The 22,027-nt window shown below is 37.4% G+C and overlaps 1 protein-coding gene across 9 annotated transcripts in view; it reads left to right on the top strand.

Moving 5' to 3' along the window:
* The window catches only part of LOC101335276 (carotenoid-cleaving dioxygenase, mitochondrial), a 48,393-nt gene that overhangs the window by 24,202 nt on the left and 2,164 nt on the right, over positions 1-22,027 (top strand). For all 9 annotated transcript variants that reach the window (XM_033862057.2, XM_033862054.2, XM_033862055.2 and 6 more), the window contains 8 exons: positions 58-269; positions 458-573; positions 1,978-2,080; positions 8,188-8,316; positions 9,613-9,773; positions 10,918-11,085; positions 20,927-21,064; positions 21,661-21,843. In XM_033862057.2, coding sequence (XP_033717948.1) covers positions 58-269; positions 458-573; positions 1,978-2,080; positions 8,188-8,316; positions 9,613-9,773; positions 10,918-11,085; positions 20,927-21,064; positions 21,661-21,843 — 1,210 coding nt within the window. The remainder of the gene's footprint in view (positions 1-57; positions 270-457; positions 574-1,977; positions 2,081-8,187; positions 8,317-9,612; positions 9,774-10,917; positions 11,086-20,926; positions 21,065-21,660; positions 21,844-22,027) is intronic.

Below are 22,027 nucleotides of genomic sequence, written 5' to 3'. Positions count from 1 at the left end.
TTGACCCCATGTTTATCTTCCTAATATTTATTTTTCTATTTTTGCTCCTGTTTAAAGGTACAATCACTGGTTTGATGGAATGGCTTTACTTCACCAGTTCAAGGTGGAGAAGGGCACAGTGACATACAGGAGCAAGTTTCTACAGAGTGATACATATAAGGCCAACAGTGTTCATGATCGAATTGTGATCTCAGAATTTGGCACATTGGCTCTCCCCGATCCATGCAAGAATGTTTTTGAACGTTTCCTGTCAAAATTTGAACCGCCTGGTAAGCAGCCTTTAATATGCTCAGAATTTGCAGGGGATAGTGATGATTCTTTAAATTATTATGATATATGTCAAGCTATATAAATATGAATATTGAAATATATATTTTTTTGATATGAGAGGATGTTTAAACTGCTTTCTCCCTTGAGAAAGCTGTGGTGTTTAAATAACTCTGGGGTTTGATTTCAGCAATTACTGACAACACCAATGTCAACTATGTGCAGTACAAGGGTGATTACTACATTAGTACGGAAACCAACTTCATGAACAAAGTGGACATTGAAACCCTGGAAAAAACAGAAAAGGTAAAATATAGGTTAAAAACGAATATAATAAACCCTAAAATTTTTCTCCATTCCAAATACTTTGTAGAGTAGCTAATATCTGAAGAAAAAATTGGATCCTTAAACAAAACCAAAGTTACCCACTGATTCATATCATTGTGTACCCCCTGTCCTGGTTAGAAGGGCCTGTGGGGTTGGGGTTTTCCTTAAAGATAGTTCTAGACTTCTTCTTCCTTAGTCCTAATGTCTGAAGGCTAGGGCGAAGGAGAAATAGAGTAGTACAGACTTATTTTTTTAAATATTTTTTTAACATATTTATTGGAGTATAATTTTTTTACAATGTTGTTTTAGTTTCTGCTGTATAACACAGTGAATCAGCTATATGCATACGTATATATATCCCCATATCCCCTCCCTCTTGCATCTCCCTCCCACCCTCCCTATCCCACCCCTCTAGGTGGTTGCAAAGCACCAAGCTGATCTCCCTGTGCTATGCAGCTGCTTCCCACTAGCTATCTATTTTACATTTGGTAGTGTATATATATCCATGCCACTCTCTCACTTCGTCCCAGCTTATCCTTCCCCCTCCCCGTGTCCTCAAGTCCATTCTCTACATCTGTGTCTTTATTCCTGTCCTGCCTCTAGGTTCATCAGAATCTTTTTTTTTTTAGATTCCTTATATATGTGTTCGCATACGGTATTTGTTTTTCTCTTTCTGACTTACTTCACTCTGTATGACAGACTCTATGTCCATCTACCTCGCCAGAAATAACTCAGTTTCGTTTCTTTTTATGGCTGAGTAATATTCCATTGTATATATGTGCCACATCTTCTTTATCCATTCATCTCTTGATCCATTAGGTTGCTATCATATGACCCAGCAATCCCACTACTGGACATATACCCTGAGAAAACCATAATTCAAAAAGAGTTGTGTGCCACAATGTTTATTGCAGCACTATTTACAATAGCCAGACTTATTTTTGCCAATTCATTTTCTGCCTAGCTACAGGTAGAACTGGACTGGAGATTATCTAGACCCATACTGCCTTCACGTTACACATTAATTAAAGATAAAATAAAACTTTGGGCCAGAATTTTAATTTTAATTCTTATTCTTTTGATCTTTCCTGTGATCTTGTGATCTTGGGCAAAATAAAAAATTCGTACTGGATAATCATTTTTGTCCATTTTTTGTTGTTGGTGGTGGTAGAGTTTTTGTTTGGTTTTGTTGTTCTTTGGTCTTAGTTTCTTTTTCTTTAGTAGGAAAAATAATTTTGATTTCTCAGAGGTGAGACATTAGGGCTTAAACTGTAGTTTTTATATCTTATTTTAAAAATATTTGACACATCCCTACTGTCTATGTGTCTAAATAGAGATCTTCCCATGTAACATTTAAGTCTCTGTATGGTCTTAAATTTGCAGGTAGACTGGAGCAAATTTATTGCTGTGAATGGAGCAACTGCACATCCTCATTATGACAAAGATGGAACAGCATACAACATGGGGAACTCCTATGGGCAACATGGTAAAGTTGGGATGGGGGTCTTTTAAAAAATAATTGGGAGTTAACTATCTTCCCACAGTTCCATTATGGCCAAGATGTTAACATATATGAAACTTCATTTGAAAGGTTCAGAAAGAAATCTCCAAAGTAGCATTACTGAACTTAAAATATATAATTTATAATTAAGTTCTGTTGTCTTTTTGCACATATGCTTGGAAGCTGATTTTCTATGTGATCTTTTCAGCATGACTCACATTTTTATGTTCCATTATGCTTTTTGGCTCACAAGCATTGTAGGGATGAGTAATGTATTTCTCAAACTTGAATTATTGGGAAGTACCATATTGTAAGTATAAGAAATTTAGAATGCTACAGCAAAGAGATATAGAGAAGGTATACTGTATATTACATAGGAAGGAATTTATTATTACCATGGGAGTAAAACACTACAAAGTAAGTTAAGGTTAAAGTTTGGTTGCATTCACAACCACTTACATCACCTCTCTTTCCTGGTCATCCATATGCTGCCTATTATTCTGTTCCAGAAGGTTCTAATGGCTAATAACTAGCATTTATTGAGTGCCTAGTATGTGCTGGTGTTAACCGTATTTTCCATATATTTTCTCATTTAATCTTTATGAAAGTCTCTGAGAAAGGTACTATTATTTTTATTTTTTTTAAATTGAAGTATAGTTGATTTACAATGTTGTGTTAGTTTCTGGTATACAGCAAAGTGATTCAGTTACATATATAGGTATATATATATTCTTTTCCATTATGGTTTATTACAAGACATCGAACATAGTTCCCTGTGTTATACAGTACAACCTTGTTGTTTATTTTACATATATTTTATATATAGTAGTTTGTATCTGCTAATCCCAAACTCCTAATTTATTCCCCACCCCTTTCCCCTTTGGCAACCATAAGTTTGTTCATTTGTTTTAGATTCCACATATAAATGATATTGTATATTTGTCTATCTCTGTCTGTCTTACTTCACTTAGTATGATAATCTGTATGTCTATTCATGGCATTACGAAAGGCTGTTACTACCCCCATTTTATAGACAAGGGCAGTGAACCTTGAGAAGATTTAAGATGCTTGCTTAGGCAGGCTTCGGGTGTCTAGTCTGAGTAACACACAAAAACTTGCTACTGGTCACTCCATTAGATCATCTTAATTATTCATCACTGACTACAGAGGATTCTCTCAGGGCATGCACATTCATTATCCTGTACCCAAGTACACATCTCTCTCTGTTTGAAAAGGAATGTGTAAGTGTAAGCATTAGAAGTTTCTGACTATCTTAGCTGTCATTCTGTCATCTATAACCTACGAATCTTTTTTTTTTTTTTTTTTTTGCGGTACGCGGGCTTCTCACTGTTGTGGCCTCTCCCGTTGCGGAGCACAGGCTCGGGATGCACAGGCTCAGTGGCCATGGCTCACGGGCCCAGCTGCTCCGTGGCATGTGGGATCTTCCTGGACCGGGGCACGAACCCGTATCCCTTGCATCGGCAGGTGGACTCTCAACCACTGTGCCACTAGGGAACCCCTACTACGAATCTTTTGTATGGGTTAACTTTTGAATAGGTTAATATATACCTTTGGTAAGTAATTGACTTTGTGGGTTGTTCATCTCTACCTCTCCATATTTACATGTATGAGTGTATATGAAAATGAATACTGCAGGTTTGCTTTTTACCAGCTCAAGAAGAGATAGGGTACCCTGGAAACTTCATCACTCAGCCCTCTCTCTTCTTTGTTACCTGACCTCGGGTTGGGATGTATTCTTCAAAGCTGTTATAGGAGACAGCAAACATCTTTTTAGGTAAAATCTTTCAGCAAATGGGTAAACTGACTCAGCAGTATTTTGTCCATGCATCTTTTTTGATCATAAAAAATTTATTTCTTAATAAATTAACTCTAATACCCAAGTAGATAACTTTGTAACTAGTTCATAATATGAGAAATACTGTTTAACCATTCTTAATTATTTTTCTAAAATAAATAGTCATTAGATCAGTGATTCTCAGCCTTTAGAGCACCTAAAAACCATCTGGAATGCTTCCTAGCAATGTAGATCACTGGGCTTCATCTTCAGAGATTCTGGTACACGAGACCTGAAAAGGGGTTAAGAATCTGCATTGTAACTACACTTTCACTCCTTATCTTGGTACATTTTAACAAGATCTCCAGGTGATTTTGGTGCAAGTGGCCCATGAATCTTTGAGAAACCTTGCCACCAATCATCAGAGGCTGTGCTTGTTATTTTGCCTCAATTTGATGTTTATACAAAGTCCTGAAGAATCTCCCAGAGTTAGGCTCACAGTATTGGGCAGGTCATTCCTCTAGGCATTCAGTTCTCTGCTGGGTGTTTCCTGGGTGACTGTCTGCTTTGCTCATGCCTTCAAGACTTGAAGTTAGGACAGTTCATTAACTAGCAGTGTTCAAATTTAGTGAATTGAGTAATTGTCACTTAATCCAATTGCTGAGACAGAAATTTTTTCTCTTGATCTTCTAATCTCAACTAAAACTGGATTTACTTCTTTCTTACTTGATTATTTGGTTCAGTGATGAATTTTTAAACTGGAACGCAAATGTACATGTAGCTGCAGGGAGCTGTACTAGATAGTATGCATTTGGGGGAAATTTAGTGATTTTCTTTGTAAATAAAGTGCTTGCTAATACTTTCTACCTTTCTAGGTATTTTAAAAAGACTTTTTAAAATTAAAAAAAAATCCTCTAAACATTAATCCAGCTAGTTTTAAGTACTAATTTAAAATACATAAACAGTTAGATAGTAGTATGGTACTCTTGGAACTCTAGAGTTTGTCTTTCATTTCTTTTATAACTCATCACTGTATAAAGCATAGTGTTTTATTTATAATTGGTTCTCAAAACATATAATGTCCTAACCTAGACCTCCCCATCAGTTAGTTGCTTACTCAGTGTTATTACTAAGATGTCTGATAGATGTTACAAAATTAATTTTTTTAAAACCAAACTCTTGATCTTTCCCCCTAAACTTTCTCTGCTTAAAATGTTCCCTATGTCAGTTGATGGCAACTCTGTCCTTCCACTTGCTTAAGATGATAACTTTGGAATCATTTTTTATACCTCTCTCACATCCACATCTAATGGGTCAAAAAGTAATTTCAATAATGCCTTCAAAATATATCAAAAATCCGACTACCTCGTATCACCTCCATTGCCACCACTCTGGTTTAGGCCACCATTCTTTCTCATTTGAATTATTGTAGTAGCTTCTTAACTAGCCTCCTTACTTCTCCCCTTGCCCCACTTCAGTTTATTCTTAGCATATCAGCCAATTATCCTTTTAACCCACCCCACCTCATCTAGAATTTTCTCTTTGCTTACTATGGATAGGGCCACGCTGGCCTCATTGCTCTTATTTGAACACTCCAAACTTATTCTTGGCTGAGAATCTTTGCATCTGATCTTGTCTCCACCTGAAATGTGTTTCTCCCAGATATCCTCAAGGCTCTCTTCCTCACTTCTTTCAGGTCTTTACTCAAATGTCACCTTCTTAGTGAAACCTTCCCAGACCACCATAATTAAAATTGCAAACAGTAGCCCCCATCCTTATACACTCACTTCTAATCCCCATTCCCTGGTTTATTTCTCAATATAGTTCTTCTCATCATCTGATACATTATATTTTTACTTATTGTATGATTTTTTTTAGAATTTGAGCTTTATAAATGAAGAGCCTTTTGTCTATTTTGTACACTGGTGTATACAAGTGTTTAGGATATGGTACTTAGGACTCTTACAAGAATGCCTAGAACATAGTTGACACTCAGTAAGTAGTTGCTGATAATGAGTAGGGAACTGTATGGTTATCTTGTTCCAAAGGAAGCTTAGTGATTGCGAAGTTCTATAAGTTACCTAAGTTCTTCAGGACCTACATTGGCACTTCTAACACTAGGAAGATAATTCAATATGACCTCAATATTTGTTCATTCATTGAGTGATTTAACAAACATATATTGTTAGTTAATCTGTCAGTAGTTATTTATAGTGTACCTACTAAATGCCAAGTCATTGTTTGGTACTGAAGATGCAAAGATGTATCAGACACAATTCCTGCTCCAGAAGAGCTCAGTCTACTAGGAAACAGATAAATAAGCAGAAAATTATAGTACAATGAGATAAGTACTATGATAGTATAGGATATAATTAAAGCATAAAGGAGGGACACCAAATGCCTTTGGGTGGGGAAGAGTCAGGAAAGGCTACTTGAGGAGTGGGTAACTTGAGGAAGTAGTAATAGTCAGATGAATGATTGCATGAATGAATGTTGATGAGACAGGATGACATGGGACCCAAAGTGACCCCAGGGATCTAGAACACTGAAAGGAAGGAGTTGGACATGGGTACAAATGGAGATTGTAGTTTATGGAGCTGGGGAGTGGGAAGAAGGACAAATAGAATTTGAGGATATTCCTGGCTGCTACCTTATCGTTTCCTATGAAGATGGGATTGACTTCATCTTCAGAGAGCTAGAGGGGAACCATTTGTGGACATTAAAATACAATAGCTGGAGGCAAGAATATACAGTGGAGAAAAGACAGCCACTTTAGTAAGTGGTGCTGGGAAAACTGGACAGGTACATGTAAAAATATGAAATTAGAACACTCCCTAACACCATACACAAAAATAAACTCAAAATGGATTAAAGACCTAAATGTAAGGCCAGACACTATCAAACTCTTAGAGGAAAACATAGGCAGAACACTCTATGACATAAATCACAGCAAGATCCTTTTTGACCCACCTCCTAGAGAAATGGAAATAAAAACAAAAATAAACAAATGGGACCTAATGAAACTTCAAAGTTTTTGCACAGCAAAGGAAACCATAAACAAGACCAAAAGACAACCCTCAGAATGGGAGAAAATATTTGCAAATGAAGCAACTGACAAAGGATTAATCTCCAAAATTTACAAGCAGCTCATGCAGCTCAATAACAAAAAAACAAACAACCCAATCCAAACATTGGCAGAAGACCTAAACAGACATTTCTCCAAAGAAGATATACAGATTGACAACAAACACATGAAAGAATGCTCAACATCATTAATCATTAGAGAAATGCAAATCAAAACTACAGTGAGATATCATCTCACACCAGTCAGAATGGCCATCATCAAAAAATCTAGAAACAATAAATGCTGGAGAGGGTGTGGAGAAAAGGGAACACTCTTGCACTGTTGGTGGGAATGTAAACTGATACAGCCACTATGGAGAACAGTATGGAGGTTCCTTAAAAAACTACAAATAGAACTACCATATGACCCAGCAATCCCACTACTGGGCATATACCCTGAGAAAACCATAATTCAAAGAGTCATGTACCAAAATGCTCATCACAGCTCTATTTACAATAGCCAGGACATGGAAGCAACCTAAGTGTCCATCAACAGATGAATGGATAAAGAAGCTGTGGCCCATATATACAATGGAATATTACTCAGCCATAAAAGGAAACGAAATTGAGTTATTTGTAGTGAGGTGGATAGACCTAGAGTCTGTTATACAGAGTGAAGTAAGTCAGAAAGAGAAAGACAAATACCGTATGCTAACATATATATGTGGAATCTAAGAAAAAAAAAAAAGGTCATGAAGAACCTAGGGGTAAGATGGGAATAAAGATGCAGACCTACTAGAGAATGGACTTGAGGATATGGGGAGGGGGAAGGGTAAGCTGTGACAAAGTGAGAGAGTGGTATGGACATATACACTACCAAACGTAAAATAGATAGCTAGTGGGAAGCAGGCGCATAGCACAGGGAGATCAGTTCGGTGCTTTGTGACCACCTAGAGGGGTGAGATAGGGAGGGTGGAAGGGAGGGAGATGCAAGAGGGAAGAGATATGGGAACATATGTATATGTATAACTGATTCACTTTTTTATAAAGCAGAAACTAACACACCATTGTAAAGCAATTATACTCCAATAAAGATGTTTTAAAAAAAAGAAATATGGGTGTCATGCATATTGTATAAATCTCTTAACTGCTTTTGCCTAATTCACAAGTGCAAGGCTTATCTTTTTCTTAAAATGAATGTAAAACGGTTAAGACAGGACTTTCCATTTTCCAGGTTCTTGCTATAATGTTATTCGGGTTCCTCCAGAGAAAGTAGACCTTGGGGAGACAATCCATGGAGCCCAGGTGATATGTTCTATTGCTTCTGCAGAGAGGATGAAACCTTCTTACTACCACAGCTTTGGTGAGCCCAAAGATAAGGCAAATTTTAATAGGGGCTGCCTTAAAGTTACTGTTGCAGAGGGATTAATTTTGGCAAGTACTGTGTTAATACAGTTTATCAGAGTATGGTGATAAGAGATGAAGGTTGCATTTTAATGCCAATTAAGTTTATTCTGTTTAGTCACGTACTTCTTACCCTAGCCAACTGACTGATTGAAAAGATATTTTAATACAAGCAATTACTAAAAACTTAATTGGAAACACCAATTAATTTTAAAGTTTTTAATTAATTGACTGCTCTAGGAAATAGTTGTCAGTTTAAGAAATCATTGGTCCCTTCCCAGCACATTGAGTCAGGCTGAGATTTAATCACCCAGCACTAACTCCACTTCAGTTCTCTATGGAGAACAGCCTCTCCCTTCAGCCCCCTGCTCCAGGATGACACAATGAGTAACCCCTAGTCATAGAAATCAGTCTCTTTGGTTTGTTTTTTATTATGTTGTATGTCATTGAATATCTAAATACAAAGGAAAAAAATACATTTATGTATGTTTCCACAACAGAGACTATGGACTTTGGGTGATTGTGATGTGTCAATGTAGGTTCATCAGTTGTAACAAATGGACCACTCTGGTGGAGGAAATTGATAATGTGGAGGCTGTGCGTGTTTGGGGACAGGTGGTATATGGGGAACCTCTGTACCTTCCCCTCGATTTTGTTGTGAGCCTAAAACTACTCCAAAATATAAAGTCTTAATTAAAAAAATAATTTGACCATAAAAAATTGATAGAATTCAATATTTTAGGTAACTTTAAAGACCACAAATAATAATCATACAGGAAAGACCTTGATTATATTTTTGGGGAGGCAATTCATATTCCATGTAGATTGCTTCAGCTTTTTCTCAGAATATTTATCTTCTGCATCCTAAACCTTTATAGCCAATCTGCTCCTGGATCATTACCTCCAGTATAAATAGCAAAAGGATTAAGGAATACAGGTCCAGATCATAAATGACACTTTAATATAATGCTTCTTTGTTCCTAAACCAAAACAATTTGAAAAGAAAGAAAGAAAAAAAAAGACAAAAAGCAAGTTGAGGGCATTCAACCCAAGCTATTCTAAGCAGTTCCTGTTTTTATGTAGGAACAGAAAATATATATAGCAAAGCTGGGAAATGATGAAGAATTATTTCTGACTGGCATTTGTTTAGGTCAGCAGTAATGTGTCCAAGCCTTCAGACAAGTTCCCAAACTGTCACATTTCAGACAACTCTAGTTTGCCAAATAACATTTTATTGTTTGCTTGAACCTTTTAGGAATGACAAGGAACTACATTGTCTTCATTGAACAGCCTCTAAAGATGAATCTGTGGAAAATCATCACTTCTAAAATTCGGGGAAAGGCCTTTTCAGATGGAATAAGCTGGGAACCCCAGTATAATACATGGTTTCATGTGGTGCTTAAGCACACTGGTCAGGTGGAGAATTTTGAGTGTATTTATTTTGAAAATGATTGGACATGAAGGCAAATTTCCATGTGATTGACTTTTGCCTTCACTGGGCATTACTTGCATAAGACAGTCTTAATCAAAGATATTACCTTCTTCCATAAGTAGGGCTAGTTATTTATTAATTAGTACAGTGGATTTTGCATTTTAGAAAATTGTAGGAAATGGTTTTATCCTTTAAATTATCTGATTCAATTAAAATGACATCTAGGAAATCCTTTTAGCATTTTAGCATGGATTTTTCCATATAATATTTGCTAAAGAGGATATTGTTCATGCAGAGATCTTCTGTAACTTTTGCAGCGATATTTTTATTAGCTGCTTCTATGATTTCTTGATATGTAAATATGATAATCCTACCAAAGTCTAAAGCATATTAGTTAAATATCTTTCTATATACTCCTGATTAATAGCACTATTGTATTTGTCTACTTTTTAACCTCTCTAAAGAAATAGTATCCTAAATTTACTGTACCCTAATTTCATTACCAAAAAAATCCCATTTTAGTAATGAGTGCATTTTTCAAAGGATTAGTCACTTAATTTTTCATAAATTCTTAATAGAAGTATTTTCTGTTTAACCATGTAGTTAAGAGTCTAGGATTTATTTATCCTTCAAAATATTGGGCCATATTTCATGAGAACTTTAAAGTTAGTTGAAACACTTGATTGGTCTATATAAAATAGCCCCAGTTCATTGATTAATATGAGATGAGATGATTTTAAATCAAAGCATATTTGCTTCTACATTCCAAATTCTGGTTTTTATACCTACCAAGCCTGTCACTTAAAGAGGGGGAAATCTTCTTAATTTGAGCTTTGTGGATCTGTACCCTAAAGGAAATAAAATAAAATATTTACTTTTGGACTTCCCTGGTGGCGCAGTTGTTGACAGTCCGCCTGCTGATGCAGAGGACATGGGTTCGTGCCCCGGTCTGGGAAGGTCCCACATGCCGTGGAGCAGCTGGGCCCGTGAGCCATGGCCGCTGAGCCTGCGCGTCCCGAGCCTGTGCTCCGCAAAGGGAGAGGCCACAACAGTGAGAAGCCCGCGTACCGCAAAAAAAAAAAAAAAAAAAAAAAATCTATTTTTCACTGTTTGTGTTTTCCCCTGCAGCTTCTTCCAGGGATGTACTACAGTAAACCTTTTGTTACTTTTCACCAAATCAATGCCTTTGAGGACCAGGGCTGTGTCGTAATTGATTTGTGCTGTCAGGATGATGGAAGAAGCCTAGAAGTTTACCAACTACAGAATCTTAGGAAAACTGGGAAAGAGCTTGATCAGGTAAAATTCTCTGATTTGTCATGAGTTGTCAAAATATTTTTGATCTAGCCAAGTTCTGGCTTTGTGTTTGGAATTAGCTGTTTCTCTTGCCTCTTTTTTTTTTTTTCCTCTTGCCTCTTTTATAAATAAGGAGGGAGAATGGTTTTAAAGCGTTGAAGATACAGCTTTGTAATTTATTTAATATTTCAAAATAATTTGAAGTATGTATTTACATAATACCTAATAAATAGAAAGTATGTTAAAGAAAGCCAAGAAATATGTTTTGAAGCACTTGTGATTAGTTCCTTATTACACTTGGGCACTAAACATACTTACATTTACTGGACAGAATAGTAAAATGGACTATAATATCAATTCTTCGATTAAAAAAAGTGTATCAGTTCATCTAGCTTGAAGGGATTTACTTTTTCCTGATAATCAGTTAAAGGCAGAATTTTTCCTTGGATTATGTAATGTAAATTGTTTTCTGCTATAGTTTTATTTTAATTAATTAATTAATTAATTTTTGGCTGTGTTGGGTCTTTGTTGCTGCGTGCAGGCTTTCTCTAGTTGCGGCGAGCAGGGGCTACTCTTCGTTATGGTGTGCGGGCTTCTCATTGCAGTGGCTTCTCTTGTTGCGGAGCACGGGCTCTAGGTGCGCGGACTTCAATAGTTGTGGCTCGCGGGTTTAGTTGCTCCATGGCATATGGGCTTTTCCCAGACCAGGGATCGAACCCATGTCCCCTGCTTTGGCAGGCAGCTTCTTAACCACTGCGCCACCAGAGAAGTCCAGAGTTGCAGTTTTCTGATTCTGTTTATGACCTTACTCAAAGTTTTGTGTTCTTCCGCCTTTTTGTTTCAGGTAGAAGAGCTCCTTTCAACCTTTCTTGAAAGGCAGGTTTAGTGGTGCTGAACTCTCTTAGCTTTTGTTTGTCTGGGAATGCCTTTGTTTCTCCTTCATATCTGAAGGATAACTTTGCTGGATAGAATATTCTTGGGTGACAGTTTTTATCTTTCAATATCTTGAGTAAGTCATTCTATTCTCTTTTGACCTGTAGAGTTTCTGCTGAGAAATCTGCCAGTAACCTAATGAGGGTTCCTTTGTAGGTTACTATCTTTTTTTCCCTTGGCTGTCTTTAAAATTTTTTCTTTGTCATTGACTTTTGACAGCTTTAACATAATGTATCTTGGAGAAGGTCTTTTTGCATTCAGATAATTAGGTGTTATCTTTGCTTCAGAGACTTGGATATCCAGTTGTCCAGGTTTGGGAAGTTCTCAGCTATTATTTCTTTAAATAAACTCTCTGCTCCTTTCTTCCACTCTTCTCCTTCTGGGATACCCATTATCCTTATGTTACCCTTCCTAATGGAGTTGGATAATTCTTGTAGAAATCTTTCATTTGTTTAGATCTTAGTTCCCTCTCCTCTTCTGTCTAATTTCTAGCTTTCTATCTTCAAGCTTGTTAGTTCTCTCTTCCATATGGTTTGCTCTATTTCCAGTGCTTTCTAACATGTTCTTCATCTCATTTACTGAATTCTTCAGCTCCAGAATTTCTGGTTGGTTATTTTTCATAGTTTCAATCTCTTTGGTAAGGTATTTCTTCTGTTCATTTGTTTTATTTCTGAGCTCATTGAACTGCCTTTCTGAGTTTTCTTGTAGCGCATCAAGTTTCTTCAGGACAGCTATTTTGAATCCTCTGTCGGTTAGATTGCAATATTCCATGACTTTAGGTTTGATTTCTGGAGATTTGTCTTTTTCTTTTTGTGATACTGTGTTACCATGTTTTTTTTTATGGTGCCTAATGAGTTGATGTAGCCAGCACGTTTGAAGTAGCAAACACCTTTCTTCTTTAGGTAAAGCTTTTTTTTTTTTTTTTTTTTTTACTAGATGCTAGCATTTCAACAGGTTAGTTATTAGAGGCCTTTCTTTTGTTCATAAGTAGGTGGCACAAGTTTTTGGTTTCTCTTACTTGAGCTGCCTGTGGCTATATTTGAAAATCAGCACTTTCCACCCTCTACCACCTCTGTGAGAAGTGTTGCCTGGTGCCCTCCCTCTCATAGCTTATGCCTCCAGGGTCACTGGTGCTTTGCTGCTGCCAGTGTCACTGCTGCTGCTGGTGTTGCTGCCTCAGGCATCGGGGTGATGGGTACGTCTGTCATGTTGGGGTTGCCTGTGTTGCAGGCACTGCTGCTGTTGGGGGAGGGTGGTAGTGGGGGTAGCCAGGGTGGCTGGGGCCTCTGCTGTGTCTGGAGTTGTTGGGTTCCCAGCCACCACAGCTGTGGATAGGGGCCTGGGTCATGGCCACCTCCATGACTGGAGGGGTCACAGGCCCCGCTGCCACTGTTGCTTGATTCCCTGCGGCTGTGGGTGCTCCTGCAGCCAGGAGGTCGGAGTCATGTGTGCTGCCTCGCCTGCTCTTACTGGGTTCTCTGGGGCTGCAGGCTCAGCTACTGTAGCTGGGAGTCGGGATTATAAGCACCACCTCTGCTTTCCTCTCAGTTCTGCCTCTTCAGTGTGCTCCAGTCCACCCACCTTTAGATGTACAAATGTGTGGAACTCTCTAGCCTTCCAATGTGTTGAGCAGATGAACCTTTCTTGAGTTAACATTATGTTATTGGTTGTAGACTGAAGGGGAGAGACAAAGGGAGCATATCATGCACTATGACGCTGATGTGTACAGCATGACGCTGATGTGCTTATTTACTAATAATTTTTCTCATGAATGGATGTTGGATTTTATCAAATTTTTTTTTGCACTGTTGAGATAATGACATGACTTATCCTTTCTTCTACAAATGTGGTGAGATACACTGATTGATTTTAAAACGTTTATAATAGCCATGGATTGATTTTTGAATGTTAAACTAACCTTCTATTCCTGAAGTAAATCCCAGTTGGTTGCACTGTATTTTTAATATATTTCTGGATTTGCTTTGCTAATATCTTATTTAGCATTTTTTGGCATCAATTTCATGATTAAGATTGGCCTGTAATTTTTCTTTCTTATAATGTCCTTGTTAGTTTTTTAAAATAGATTTAATTAATTAATTAATTAATTTTAATTTTTGGCTGTGTTGGGTCTTCGTTGCTGCGCATGGGCTTTCTCCAGTTGCAGCTAGCGGGGACTACTCTTCGTTGCAGTGCGCGGGCTTCTCATTGCAGGGGCTTCTCTTGTTGTGGAGCACAGGCTCCAGGAGCGCGGGCTTCAGTAGTTGTGGCGCGTGGGCTTCATTAGTTGTGGTTCGCAGGCTCTAGAGCGCAGGCTCAGTAATTGTGGTGCACAGGCTTAGTTGCTCTGCGGCATGTGGGATCCTCTTGGACCAGGGCTCAAACCCATGTCCCCTGCATTGGCAGGCGGATTCTTAACCACTGCGCCTCAGGGAAGCCCCCTTGTTAGGTTTTGTTATTAAGGTTTCGCTGATCTCATACAGTGAGTAGGAAATTGTTCTCTTTTCTACTCTCTGCATGAAAAGTATAAGATTGGCATTATTTCTTAAATGTTTGGAATAATTCAACAGTAAGGTCATCTGGGCCTGTAAGTTTCTTTATAGGTAGATCTTAAATTATAAATTACATTTCTTTAATAGTATAGGGTTATTCTGATTCTCTATTTCTTATTGTGTCAGATTTGGTAAATAGTCTTTTTCTAACAAATTTATTAATGCCATCTAAAATTTCAAATTTGTTGACCAAATGTTATTCATGATATTCTATGTTTTAAAAAAATGTATGTAGGGTTAATTGATAGCCCCTGTTTTTATCCCTTATATGGTTATTTGTGCTGTCTTTTTTGTTCCTTTAGGCTTGCTAGGTTCTCATCAATTTAATGAGGCTTTTCAAAAGACCAACTTTTTGGCTTAGTTGATCTTCTTTAATGTGTGTTTATTTTCAGTTTCATCAATTTTTGCTATTATTTTCATTTCCTTTTCTACTTTCTTTGTACTTAATGTGTTCCTTTTCTAACTAAGGATATAAAACCTTAGTTTGTTATTTTTCTACCTTTCCCTCCTCAACATATATACCTTTGGGATGATAAATTTCTGTCTAGCAGAGCATCCCACAAGTTTTGATATGTTTTATTACTTTTCAGTTAAAGTATTTTCTAACTTTCACTGAGATTTCTTCTTTGAAAATTATTTTTAAACTTTCAGACAAATGGAAATCTTTCTAGTTATTTTTCCCATTGATTTCTAGCTTAATTTTACTGTATGATTTGAAGTTTATAAAATTTATTGAGATTTGCTTTATGGCCCAGAAAAGATTATTTTAAAAAAATTTAAAAATCATTTTATGTGCATTTAAAATAATAAATTTTGGATGTAGTGTTTTATATATGTTGATTAGGTCATATTTTAAAATAATATTATTCAAATCTTCTTTATTCTTATTGATCTCTATCAGTTATCATATAACATGAAATGTATATTAAAATATTTTGCTTGGAGTATAGATTTTTCTGTTTCTCCTCATAGTTATGCTAATTTTAAATTTACATATGTTGGTGCTCTGTGTGCATACAAATTTAGAATTGTTTTACCTTCCCGGTTTATTGAATATTTATCTCTAAGTAATGCTTTTTGCCATGATGTTTGCGTGCTATAACTTTCCCATCCTTTTACTTTTAACCTTTCTTAATATGTACCATGTAAGCAATATACATTTACAAAATCCATTGTGCTAATTCTTTTTTTTTTTGCGGTACACAGGCCTCTCACTGTTGTGGCCTCTCCCGTTGCGGAGCACAGGCTCCGGACACACAGGCTCAGCGGCCATGGCTCACGGGCCCAGCTGCTCCGCGGCATGTGGGATCCTCCCAGACCAGGGCATGAACTCATGTCCCCTGCATCGGCAGGCGGACTCTCAACCACTGTGCCACCAGGGAAGCCCCATTGTGCTAATTCTTGACTTTTGATTGGCACATTTAGTTAAACCAGTCATTAATATTTTGAGGTTTAAATATGCCATCTGACTATTTGCTTCCTATTTGTCTCACTAGTTCTTGTTTTCTCTCCTTTCTTGCCTTCTCTACATTAGTTGAGCATATTTTACTATTTCATTTCCACCTCCCCTCCCCCAAACATCACTCCACCCTCTGACCATTAGCTTGGTAGTTATACATTCTTTAAGTAGTTATTTGAGAAATCACAATATGCATCCTTGATTTAACACAGTATATTATAAATCAGTTCTTTTAATTCTTTCCAGACAATGCAAGGACTCTGGAACACTTTAACTTCATTTACTCTACTCCTGATTTATATGCTACTGTTTTTATATATTTTAATTCTCTCTCTATATTAACCCTTATAAGGCATTATTATTAATGTTGTTTTATGTAGTCATAATTACCCATATTACCCATTTACCCACATCTGTACCTTCTCTTGCTCTTAATTCCTTCTAGCCTCTCTGAGCATTCATGTGGAATCATTTTCTTTCTGACTGAAGAACACCTTTTAGTATTTTCTTTAGTTCAGATATGCTGGTGATGAAATCTCTGTTTTTGCTTGTCAGAAAAATGTCTTTATTTTACCTTCTTTCTTGAAGGATGTTTCCACTGGATAAAGAATCTAGGTTGTTATTTTCTTTTGAAACTTTAAAGATATCATTTCATTGTCTTCTGATTTCTGTTAAGAAATCAGCTGTCAGTCTAAAGCTTTGCTCCTTTGAAGTTGAACTACCACCCCCCCCGCAAAGATTTTCTCTTTGGTTTTCTGTAGTTAGTACTATGATGTTTTTTAGTATGAGTTTCTTTTGATTTATTTTTACTATTTTTTTCCTTAAGGATTCTTTTTTTTTTTTTTTTTTTTGCGGTATTCGGGCGTCTCACTGTTGTGGCCTCTCCCATTGCGGACCACAGGCTCCGGACGTGCAGGCTCAGCGGCCATGGTTCATGGGCCCAGCCGCTCCGCGGCATGTGGGATCCTCCCGGACCAGGGCACGAACCCGTGTCCCCTGCATTGGCAGGCGGACTCTCAACCACTACGCCACCAGGGAAGCCCCCTTAAGGATTCTTGAATCAATGGTTTGATGTCTTTCATTAGTTTTGAAAAATTTCGCCTATTATTTCTTCAAATATTGTATCTGGTAAGTCTTTTCTCTCTTTTCTTTCTGGGATTACGGTACACATATGCTACGCCTTTTCACTCTAACCCTCTGTTGCTTATGTTCTTTTTAGTATCTTCTATCCTTTGGTCTAAGTATCTTGCTTTGGATATTTTCTTCCTATCTATCTTACAGTTCAAACATTCTTCTTCTTCTTCTTTTTTTTTTTTTGCGGTACGCGGGTCTCTCACTGTTGTGGCCTCTCCCGTTGTGGAGCACAGGCTCTGGATGCTCAGGCTTAGCGGCCATGGCTCATGGGCCTAGCCGCTCCGTGGCATGTGGGATCTTCCCGGACCGGGTCATGAACCCGTGTTCCCTGCATCGACAGGCGGACTCTCAACCACTGCCCCACTAGGGAAGCCCCAAACATTCTTCTTCAGCTGTGTATATTCTGCTTTTAAACCTAGGCACTATGTTCCTAAACTCATTGCATTTTTCAGTTCTAGAATTTTGATTCCCTTCTCTTTTTTAATTTTAGTTCTCTGCTACAATCCCAATTTAAAATAATTTCCTCCAACGTATTCAGAATAGTTAAAGTCTGATAACTCTATTATCTGGATCACTTGTGGTTCTGTTTCTATCATTTGTTGTTTATCTTCTTGTTGTTTTTTAAATCATGCTCTCTTGTCGTCTCATGTGCTAATTTTTATTCTATACAGAATACTGTGTTTGAAAAATTGTAGGAGGGATATTTTGAGACTCTGTTATCTTCCTCTGGGGAAGATTTTCATTTGCTTCTGGCAGATGGCTAGGGTACATTATCAATTGAAGATATTCTTAATCTAGTTATAGGGATTGAGAAAATTTGAAACATGATACAGTTGCTGCAAGAGCTGGACTATTTTTGTTTATTTTTACTTCTAGGGTACAGCCAAAGAGCTAGAGGTTTATCAAGGCTTCCCCTTCTTGGAGACTTTGAACTACAACTTTTATTTTTCTGGCTCCTCAAAACTATCAAAATCTCTTCTCAGTAGGGCCAAGTGATGGGGGAGTTGGTATGGCAATATCCTTATAAAAGGGTAACATGAAGGAGCCTTGTGGTGATGGAACTGTTCTGTACCTTGAGTATGGTGGTGATCATATGAATTTACATGTGATAAAATTGCATAAACACACATACAAACACAAATGAATGTGTGTAAAACTGGTGAAATCTGAGTAATGTTGGTGGATTATATCCATGTAAGTTTCCCTGTTGTAGTGTTGTTATGTAAGAGGTCATCATTGGTGAGACTGGATGAAGGATACATGGGATCTCTCTGCATTGTTTGTTTTTTTTTAATGTGGTAAAATATGCATAACACAGAAGTTACTATTTTAACTATTTTTAGGTGTATAATTCAGTGACATTAAATACATTAATGATGTTGTGCAACCAACATCACTATTCATTTACAGAACTTTTTCATCATCCCAGACAGAAACGCTGTACCCATTAAATAACAGCTCCCTATCTCCTCCCTCTCCCCAGCTCTTGGTCGCCCTTATTCTACTTTCTGTTTCTATGAATTTGCCTATTCTAGGTACCTCATATAAATGGAATCATACAAGATTTTTTCTTTTGTGTCTGGCTTATTTCATTTAGCATAATCTTTTCATGGGTTATCCATGTTGTAACATGTATCAGAATCTCATTCCTTTTAAAGGTTTAATAATATTCCTTGTATGTATATACTACCTTTTGTTTATTCATCTGTTGGGGGACATTTGGGTTGTTTTCAGCCTTTGGCTATTATGAATAATGCTGTTATGAACACTGGTGTACAAGTATCTGTTTGAGTCCTTGTTTTCAGTTCTTTCTTGGCATATACCTAGAAGTGGAACTGCTGGATCATATGATAATTCTATTATATCTAACTGTTTGAGGAACTGCCAGATTGTTTTTAACAGCAGATGCACCATTTTACATTCCCACCAGCAATGCACAAGGGTTCCACTTTCTTCACATTCTCACAAACACTTGTTTTCTGGATTTTTTTGTTTGTTTTGTTTTGTTTTTTGGTTTATAATAGCCATCCTAATGAGTGTGAAGTATTATCTTATTGTCATTTTGATTTTCATTTCTCTAATGACTAATAATGTTGAGCATCTTTTCATGTACTTATTGGCTATTTGTATATCTTGGTGAAATGTCTAGTCTAGTCCTTTGCCCATTTTAAAATCAGTTGTTTGCTTTTCTGTATTATTTCTTACAGCTGCTTGTGGGTCTGCAATATATATCTCACAATTAAAAAGTTTAATAAAAAATTCTTTTATATTTTCTCAGCCTTTCAGCTGCCTGTTCTTAAAAGCAGCTGATGTCCTTAGTGGAAAATTTGCCCCCAGTATGTGGTTTCTGTGGGTTTCCTTCTTCCAAATCTATGCCCCGTTGTTCTTCATTACCTTTTTTAAGCTCACCAGCACCTTCAAATAGCTGTTTTAAACATTTTTGTCCAGTTTTTCTATCTGTTCTCAGGGAAACAGTTGATCCATATTGCCTAACTCACCATTATTGGCACTCTCTTTTTGTTCACCTATGGTTTTGCAAAAGACAAAAATGTTTACATAAATTTAAAAGTAAATTTTTAAAAGCTAATTGTTTATGAAGCTTAAAAATTGCACTAAGTCTTTACTTAGTAAAAACATTTCTGCATGTTATGGAGATGATATGGACTAGGTATATGGGGGAAAATGGCATAGTTTGTTCCCCATCTTACAATATTTCAAGAGAGGAAGATGTGCTTAAGCCATTCTTACTGTCATAAAAAATACACTTATTTTATTAGGGTCTCCTGCTTAAGCATCATCTCTGCAGAGATGCTGTGTTGGGGGTCCCCAAAACCACTCTTTGTTTTGATGATTCACTAGGAGGGCTCATGGGTCCCAGAATAATCAGAAAAAAAGAAAGGTGCATGGGATGAAGTCTGGAGGAAACCAGGTGCGTGCTTTCAAGAGCCCTCTCCCAGGATATGCTTGATTCCTCCAGCAACTCGTTGTGACAACACGTGTGAAATGTTGCCTGCCAGGGGAGCCCACCCAAGCTGGTGGTCCAGGGTGTTTGTTGGGGATCAACACATAACATATATGGCCCCTACATGAGTAATCTCAATTACTGAAGTTCTAGAGCCCCATAGAGAAGGCAGGTGTTCATTATAAATCACGTTGTTAGCATAAACTATAAGAACAAATTAGTACCGCACGCCTCAAGGCCTCAGGCATGCGAACATACTGTTATCAGACTGAACATTCAAAGAGCTCCGTTCCCAGGTGCTGGCCAAGGACCAGTCATGAAAACAGGGCTTTCCCTGAGAATGTGCAGGGTTTGAGCAACCCAGGCCTGCTCAGTTAGCCCATTTCCACACAGAGTTCTTCCTGGACCAAACCTGAGGAAGGAAGCACCCATTTTACTCTCTAGTCCCTCACCCTTCAGTGTGTTTCTTATTGGCACTCATCACTATCTGACTTTGAGCTATATAATCATTTATTTATTTGACACTACTTAAGTAACATATATTTCTTATCTATTATCATTCTTTCTCCACTAGAATATAAGGCCAGACACTGTTCTGTTCACTGTTGTGTTCTCAGTGTCTGAAACAGAGCTTGGCCTATTGTAGGTACTCAACTGATATTTGCTGAGTAAATGAATGAATGAAAATGATCATTTATGCAATTACTTAGAAATGCCAATAATACTGGCTGGATCTCAGTTATTGGGACATGCTGTTATTCTATGAATGACAATTTTCTCAACAGTTTATTTCTCTTTCCTGAACAGGTCTATAATTCAGTAGCCAGATCTTTCCCTCGAAGGTTTGTTTTGCCCTTACATGTCGGTTTGAATGCCCCTGAGGGAAAGAACCTCAGCCCCTTGACCTATTCTTCAGCCAGTGCTGTGAAACAGGCTGATGGAAAGGTATGCTATGAATGGACATTAGACTAAGACTTTGATCCTCAGTAGTGTTTCTTCATTCACTAGTAAAGTAGTGTGGCTATGTAGTGTGGCTGTTCTCCACAATGTTTGGTGCCCAGTAAGTTTTATAACATTCAGCTGAGCAGGGTAAGGTCATGGAGCATGGCTTGCAAAAGAGCCACAGAATTCTGGGTGGGAGTGAGCAGTGTAGTTACCTATCCCTTTTGTGTTTTGAAACAAATATATGAAACTTTCTAATGGTTGTGGAATGTCTAAGTATTTGAGATAGGAATTGACCATCCCCACCTTTTAGATAATTTGCACTTACATATCATTGTGTAGCTAACAATGTCTCAGCTTTAGTAGAATAAAAGCCCACTTCTACCTCCTATGCCATTTGATAACTTAGTCACAAAACCAGATAATCTTTTATATGTTCATACACATGATGAAAAGAGGAACAATATTAAAAAATGACATAGAACCTCAGTTTTCAAGCCCTGTCACAAACTCTTATAGGGTGTTAGCCCCACGCTGACCTACACTGAAAAAAGTAAGAATTAAGCAATCACTACAAATCCTTTTATGCCCTCATTTAGATTTTGTGCTCTTATGAAAATCTATATCCTGAGGACCTAGAAGAGGAAGGAGGTGTTGAATTTCCCCAGATCAACTATGGCCAATTCAGTGGCAAAAAGTATCAGTTCTTCTATGGCTGTGGCTTTCGGCATTTGGTGGGCGATTCTCTGATCAAGGTTGACGTGGTGAACAAGACACTGACGGTAATGAAATTCTCTTTCCTTTTCTGAACTCTTAAAAAACCTATTCTGCCCTTTGAATTAATTTCTGTTTCTTTTTAAGGTAGGTCTTGAGATTTTTTACTATTTAAGCAGCTCAGCCACTTACTTTTATTAAATCTGAGAACCATGGAATCACATAGATTAGGGGTATGTTCCCTCTAGGGAA

Source organism: Tursiops truncatus, chromosome 8 (genome assembly GCF_011762595.2).
Source record: "Tursiops truncatus isolate mTurTru1 chromosome 8, mTurTru1.mat.Y, whole genome shotgun sequence".
Lineage (NCBI taxonomy): Eukaryota > Metazoa > Chordata > Mammalia > Artiodactyla > Delphinidae > Tursiops > Tursiops truncatus.
Note: the sequence above shows the minus strand (reverse complement) of the source record. Positions and strands in the feature narration are given on the sequence as shown.